Raw genomic sequence first — 7,531 nt, 5'->3', positions numbered from 1 at the left:
AGAACAGTGAATATTTCAGTATCTTTTCGTTCATAAGAAATTCATGAGCAACGTGTATTGGAAATTGTGTTGGTTTTGCTGGTGAGGGAGAATTGTAAATATGTATAATATGTAAATACCTTTTATAATAAAAAGCCCTGAAGATAAATGAGGCTGTCTGTAAGGAAGCTGTGAACCATATCGGATGTTGATGTAACTGGCATCACTCTAGAAATTACCATAATGCTTACAGGCCTTTGCAAGTGCCTGAGCTTTGGGAAAGAAATTCATAAATACTAACCAGAAAAACACATACACTTTTTTGGTTGTTGTTTCTCCTCTGTTTTCCCTTTCTCTTTTCCATTCCCTTCGGTTTGCTTTCATGTGAGGAAGGTAACCTCAGTCTAGGTGGAAAAGGGCATTGGAGCCACATCAGGACAGATTCAAACAGGCCTTCATTCCACCACCTTCTACCGCACCCCACTTCAGGGGCTGGGTGCCCCTGGGAAGCCACCTAGACCTTTTGAAACTAGCTTTCCCCACCTGTGACACTGCCCTCCGCGCCTGGGGAGGTCTGGATTCAACTGCAGAACGAGGCCTAGGGCCACCGCTTTGACGAGTGTTATGCCACCTCAAGGTAGTGCGAGGTCATCTGCAGATGATGCCAGGTGAGCAGCTGAGGTCAAGGAGGCAAAGGGAGAAGGCCGCCAGAAGCCAGGCACCGCCCCTAAGGCACCGCCCCGAGCCTCGCCCCGTCCACTCCCACCAGGCCCCTCCCTCGGCTCTGGCTCCGGTCAGGTTCAGAGGCCACGCTTCCGGGACAGGGCTACGCCCCTGGGTCCTGCCTCCGACCCCTCCCTTCCCCCCCCCCCCCCCCCCCCCGACCGCGGCCTTGCCTGGCGGGTTTCCAGAGCCATGGCGCCTCCCGCGGCGGGGCCCGGGCCGCGCGCCCTGTGGAGAGCCTGCAACGCGCTTATGGCCGCCTTCTTCGCGCTGGCCGCCTTTGTGCAGGTCAGCCGGGCTGGTGCGCGGCTGGGGGACCACAAGCCTGGCTCCAGTGCCGACTGGCCGGGTCTCAGGGGAGCTCAGGGTTCCGGCAGGACCAGAAGTGAGGGTACGTTTGTGGGGTAGCCCCAGGCTGCAACTTTAGAGAGCCGGGCGCCGGCCTCGCCGGTGGTCACTCCCGACCACGGGGAGGAGCAGGAGCGGCCTGGCGCCTTCCTGCCCCTTCGGCCCTGAGGGGAGACGAGATGAGACCCAGCAAAACCCTTCACTAGCTAGCTTGCGTCCTTGTGGGCCCATCTGTGGCTGTAGACTGCCTGACCCTCAAGGCTGCAGCGTCTGGTTATTTGCAAATGAATAGAAATGGAACAGAACAAATGTCCACTAACATGGTGATGTTTTGGTGTTCCAGGTCAATGATCCAGATGCAGAGCTGTGGGTGGTGAGTAGGGGCCTACTTTCAAAAACGTTTCCCTCGGGCTGGGGATATGGCCTAGTTGCAAGAGTGCTTGCCTCAAAAACGTTCCCCTCTAATTTGATACAGTTGTGTAGTTGTACACATCACACAGGTTTATCTGGTGGCCTCTCATTCTGCTTCATTTGCTTAAAAAGCTTAGACATCAAACCTTTATTTCCTAAGAGGTCTTTCCAGCGAGAGAAACACTTGCAATCCTCATCCCCTTAATAACACCACGATTACAAACAATATGAGTCCTATCACTTTCTCAGTGCCTCAGTGTGCTGAACATTTAATATGAATTATTGCTAACCATTATGGCAACCATCCGAAGGAAGTACGTAGGTTAATATGCAAATATTTGAGCATCCCTGCCATCTGAAGAAAGTGTGTAGGTTAATATGCAAATATGTGAGCGTCCTTGAATGTAGTATCCTGGGGGGGGGGGGGGGAAGGAGCAGTGATGGAACCAATGGCCCTTGGATACCAAGGGACAGTCACATATTCCTTTTGAATCGGTCAGAACTGAGGACACTGTTCTGGAGTATTCTATCAAGGTCAGCCAAACCTCCCTCATGAGGTTCAAACTGGAAACTCTAGCAAACATTTGACTAGGCAAAGGCAAGCTTAAGACCAATGGTTCTGTTAATTCAGAGAGTTATTTTTAAAGAAACCAATTAAAGCCCATAAAACCTACAGCGTTCATTTAGTCACTGGTGTGACTTGAGCCCTTTGGAGAAGATTGTCCCATGAATGTCTTGAGACATTTGAATTTTTCCGTGTGTGTGTATCTATACTGGGGCTTGAACTCAGAGCCTCGTGGTCTTAGCCTTTTCACTCAAGACTAACACCTACCACCATTTGAGCTACATCTCTATTTCCAGCTTTTTGCTAATTAATTGGAGATAAGAGGCTTGTGAACTTTTTTGCCCAGTTTGACTTCAAACTGCTCCTCTGATCTGACCTCCTGAGTAGCTAGGAATACAGGCATGAGACACCAGCAACCAGCTTTGTCCCCACTTTCTTTCAACACAGATGTATAAGACTGTACAATGTCACAGAGGAGATAATGTTTAGGCTTTGGAATTATGTTGACTGCATTGATGAACAACAAGTCAGAACAGCGGAATTATAATGAGAAATTCTAATCAGGTTTGGGGGATATTTTAGTGCAGTAGTATCACACTCTGGCATTGCCTATCATGCCACTAAATCATCTCTTCATCAGCATTGTGGCTCACATGAGCTGGGGTAACAGCTGTGGCAGGTAGACAGGGAGGGTGGTATTAGGAATACTGCATGAACTTCAATGGCTGTGTGTTGAATTAAACTAAATATTATATGTGAACACAAGGATAAACTTAGTTTACTTGACTATTTAGGAGGGAAGCAGGTGAGATTCCAAGTTGGCATGGTGATCAGTTATGTAAAAAGAGGTGGCTACTTCTTAAAAGGGTACTAAAACCTAGAGGAAAATCAGGGAGCTTGATGAACACTGATCTCAACTTTATCGTCTGGATACCTCCACATATCATGCATTTTTTACATACTTCTTTTTTTTGGCCAGTCCTGGGGCTTGGACTCAGGGCCTGAGCACTGTCCCTGGCTTCGTTTTTTTGCCCAAGGCTAGCACTCTGCCACTTGAGCCACAGCGCCACTTCTGGCCGTTTTCTGTATATGTGGTGCTGGGGAATTGAACCCAGAGCCTCATGTATACAAGGCAAGCACTCTTGCCACTAGGCCATATCCCCAGCCTCTTTTACATACTTCTTAACCCAGGTATTTCTCCTTCTGCCAACAGATGGTATACATGATACCTGCAGTACTGACTCTGCTTGTTGGGTTGAACCCTCTTGTCGCAGGTATGAACTTTGAATTCCAAATGGATATCAGATTTCCTTAGATAATGAGAACCTTCCTACCCAGCTCCCAGGACTCTATAAAGCATTGTTTCTTGTTTCTGATTATAAGAGGGGTTCATTCTAATCCAGATCATCCTTACCCATCTTTTGGAAGGACTTGCCATACTCACTAATTTGGATCCAGGACCTCTAAGGCTGAAATAGAATCTGCTGTGCAGTTTAGCTCACAAGAGAGAAGGGTTTTAGTCATTGCATTGATTTCTTAAGCCACTAAACAAGTATAAAATTGACAAGAATCTAAGTGCTAATCTTATGGTCTTAGACTCAGTGGCAATCAATACATATTATACATTTATTATTTATAATTCATTTTAACTCATTTTCTTTACAAATTCTTCGAGCAACACCATTCACCTTAATTGCTTTCTTATTTTAAATTTATCTAAAATCTATGTGTGTGAACTGCCACTTGTGAATAGAAGCTGTCTATAATGTCTATAACAAATCTTTTCATTTTTCAAGAGTATGTTACTCTCTCTAATCTCCCAGGGCACATAAAATCTACAGTAATGCATTGCATGCTTTTATATCCATTTCTTACTAAATTATAAACCTCTCATAAGCAGAATTATATCCCATGCATTTTTGCACTACTCTAGCTTACATATGCCTTAATCCATTTAAATTACTATTACAGAAAATATCATAGACTGGGAAGTTTATAAACAAGAAAGATGGATTTCTTCCAGTTCTGGAGGCTGGAATGTCCAAGATCAAGGTATCAGCAAGTTTGTATCTAATGAAGGACTGCTTCCAATCACAGGTGGCCCTTTTGCTGTGTGTCCTCTCACAGCAGTAGAGGACAAAAAGAAGGAGATTTCTCAGGCCTCTTTCAAGAGCACTACTCTCATTCATGAAGGTTCCATTCACATTAACTGATTACCTCCCAAAGGTAACACTATCACCTTAGGGTTAGGATTTCAACCTACCTATTTGAGATGGACACAAGTATTCAGTCCATCGTAGTCTGAACAGGCTAACAGTAGGTATGTAATGGTTGCTGAATAACTGAATGGCTGCAAGGCAGAGTCTTGTGCATATGTTTATTCTTTTATCCCCCCCCCCTTTTATAAACTCCTTACCGATATGTCCCTGTGAGTATACATGTGAAGAGCTTATTTAAAATAACTGGTTTATATTGCATACAGGCTACCTAGCTCAAAGCTGAGGAAAACATCTTATCTTTTATAGTCCTGAGAAATTCTCAACAAACCTTTGGTTGAGTCAGGTGCTGGTGGCTCACATCTATAATTCTACCACTCAGGAGGCTGAGATTTGAGGATCCCAGTTCAAAGCCAGCCCAGGGGAGGAAAAGTCCATGAGACTCAATTAAGAGTTTCATTGATTTATCTACAATAAACCACCTAAAACCCAGAAATGGAGATGTGCTCAAGTAGTAGGGTACTAGTCATAGCTGAGCAACAGTGTGAAGCCCTGAGTCCAGTCCCAGTACTGGCACAAAGACACAAAAACAAAAGCTCTTAGATTGGACACTTTTATAACTGGAAAACAATATTTAGAAAAAATACTCTGTATTTGTTATTAATCTCTTTTTTTTTTTTTTTTTTTGGCCAGTCCTGGGCCTTGGACTCAGGGCCTGAGCACTGTCCCTGGCTTCTTCCCGCTCAAGGCTAGCACTCTGCCACTTGAGCCACAGCGCCGCTTCTGGCCGTTTTCTGCATATGTGGTGCTGGGGAATCGAACCTAGGGCCTCGTGTATCTGAGGCAGGCACTCTTGCCACTAGGCTATATCCCCAGCCCTACTAATCTCTTTTTAATGAGGACTATCAATCCTGAAAGATTATTCTTCATTTTCTTTAAAACAGCTTCTACTGGAGGGCTTGAATGTTTCCAGGGGCCTTGGGATAAACACTGATGATTCTCACCTTTATGGAGAAAATTCTATTTCCTTACATACCTTGGCTCCATTTTAGGACCTGAAATCTCTTATCTTCATCCTTAAAGGGGATCGTTTAAGGCTTCGTTAGTTCCAAGCCAGAAAGAAATAAATCTAAAATGTGCTATCTGCTAAGAAGATATCAAACTGGTGCTGTTTACTGAAGAAAACTATGGGTGATGTTGGCTTTAGGCACTCAGGACTCATGTTAGACCTCTCTCCAATTCTCAGCTCTACCACTTGCTGCCCTCACTTTACTCTTGGGCTCCACAGGGCAGCTCTGAAACTCCCTGAAGCTCCACTTTCACAGAACAAAGTCCAACAAAATAGGCTCTATATCTTCACTCCCAAAGGTCTAGAAGTGAGTTATTGGCCTTGGTTCACAATCTGTTGGCCTTGTGACAACTCCCAACATCAAATCATGGCCCACATGGAACAAGAGGTATAGAAAGTGTAAGTCCCTCAAAGAAAATAAGGGTACTACTCATCATGGAAATGGGAAATGCTAGACAACCAAAAACAAAATATCCAGTGAAGTTTATAGTTAATGCACCTTATAACCTCTATGTTGTCTTTTCTGAATCTCTTTCCTGAAAGTAGTTTATGACAAGGCAGGTACTAAGAGATTGTTTCTGGATGTGATCCAGTGACTAACAGCATCGAGATATGTATTTTTAGGGAACTTTATTTGGAAGAGCATCTCTGCAATACACATGGTGTTTTGTGTAGCATGGGCTGTGAGCTTGGCGTACCATCTCCTATTTCACACACAACAGAACATCTTACATGAGGAAGAAGGCAGGTGAGCAGTGACTTTTGCTCTTTGGAGGGGTAGGGTGGAACCAAGAAACCCTTTATTTCTTTGTAATGCCAATTTATCTGTTCACAGTGATGATTTAACTCGCCAACCGTATCATGAGAAGTAAGGAAGGTAACATGTCCTTGATAAGCTAAGGAAATGATGGAGCCAGGATTCAAAACTCACCTATCTGTCAGACTCCATTATTGCCCCTACCCAAAGTCATTACCTACTTACTCTATTCTATTACTGTAGGCACCTGGGCCTTGACCTCCCTGTAATGAAGCCAAGGTATAATATATTCAGTCCAGTCAACTAAGAGAGTAGTAACTCTGTCAGCACTTCAATTCACCTTTGGCTAAGTCAAAGTCCTCAAGTGTAAACAGCCATCTTAGAGGTCAATATTTTATAACCACCTCCGCCAAGCTTACCCTCCTGTATCACATGTCATCTCCTCCGTTCACCATGAACCTTTACTCATCTGTTACCACCTCTTCCTTTCCTTCCTCCCACCCTTGACTCTTGGCCTTACTGAGACTATTTGCTTTCATTTATAACCCCTACTAATATCTGCCAACATCAAGTTCCAGAGATTTGTGAGATAGTCATCAGTACTAAGGTGTGCTTTGTCATCTGTGGGAAACTAGAGAGTCGACCTGGCTGGGACTGTACATGGGATGTAAACAAATAGGCTGAATGGCTCCAATATAAGCCCAGGAATTATGGTGAGCTTCAAGTAGGCCTCCAGTGGCACTGACAGAAGATGATTATTGTTCTTTTTTAATCCTATGGAAAAATCATGTGCTTTTAAATACATATCCATAAGCATATATGCATACCAAATGTAATTTGATTCTTACTACAAACTATTTATCTCCCTGGTCTCCAAGTCCTGCTAAACTATATACAGATTTGAGCTCATCTTGCCTAACACTGAGGTCTCAGACAAGTAGAGATAATACAGTTTATCTGGAGAGTTTTCTTGATTATACTTTTCCTCGTGGTGGTAAGAGAGTGAGATGCAGGTACCTTACACTATGAAATATGAAACTGTTTTCCAGGGAGCTGTTTGGCCTGGTGATCATCACAGCATGGATGGCTTTGTGTCACAGTTCAGCAAAGTAAGTTTTCAGCCTTTTGTTCAAATCACATGACCTCAAGGTTGGTAAAACCAGGTAGTAAGTAAAAAAAATTTTTACATACTGGAACTGGGGTTTGAACTTAGGGCCTCGCCCTCTACTTTAGTTTTTTTGCTCAAGGCTGGTGCTCTACCACTTAAACTACACCTCTAGTTCTCGCTTTTTTCTGGTCAGTTGAAGATAAGCCTCTCCTGCATTTGTCTGTCCAAGCTGGCTTTTAACCATGATCCTCAGATCTCAGCTTCCTGAGTAGCTAGGATTATAGGCATGAGCCATCAATACCTGGCTTCAAGAGAAAATTTAGACACATAAGTGAAAAAAGTAATCTTTAAAGAA

At 43.9% G+C, this 7,531-nt stretch overlaps 1 protein-coding gene across 3 annotated transcripts in view; it reads left to right on the top strand.

Moving 5' to 3' along the window:
* The first annotated feature begins 885 nt into the window (after positions 1-885).
* Tmem220 (transmembrane protein 220) overlaps positions 886-7,531 on the top strand; it is a 24,493-nt gene continuing 17,847 nt past the window's right edge. For all 3 annotated transcript variants that reach the window (XM_048367079.1, XM_048367078.1, XM_048367080.1), the window contains exons 1-5: positions 886-990; positions 1,394-1,423; positions 3,240-3,300; positions 5,936-6,059; positions 7,118-7,177. In XM_048367079.1, the coding sequence (XP_048223036.1) occupies positions 895-990; positions 1,394-1,423; positions 3,240-3,300; positions 5,936-6,059; positions 7,118-7,177 (371 nt within the window). In that variant the 5' untranslated portion in view covers positions 886-894. The remainder of the gene's footprint in view (positions 991-1,393; positions 1,424-3,239; positions 3,301-5,935; positions 6,060-7,117; positions 7,178-7,531) is intronic.

Source organism: Perognathus longimembris, chromosome 17 (genome assembly GCF_023159225.1).
Source record: "Perognathus longimembris pacificus isolate PPM17 chromosome 17, ASM2315922v1, whole genome shotgun sequence".
Classification (NCBI taxonomy): domain Eukaryota; kingdom Metazoa; phylum Chordata; class Mammalia; order Rodentia; family Heteromyidae; genus Perognathus; species Perognathus longimembris.
This window is presented reverse-complemented; position numbering and strand designations above follow the sequence as displayed.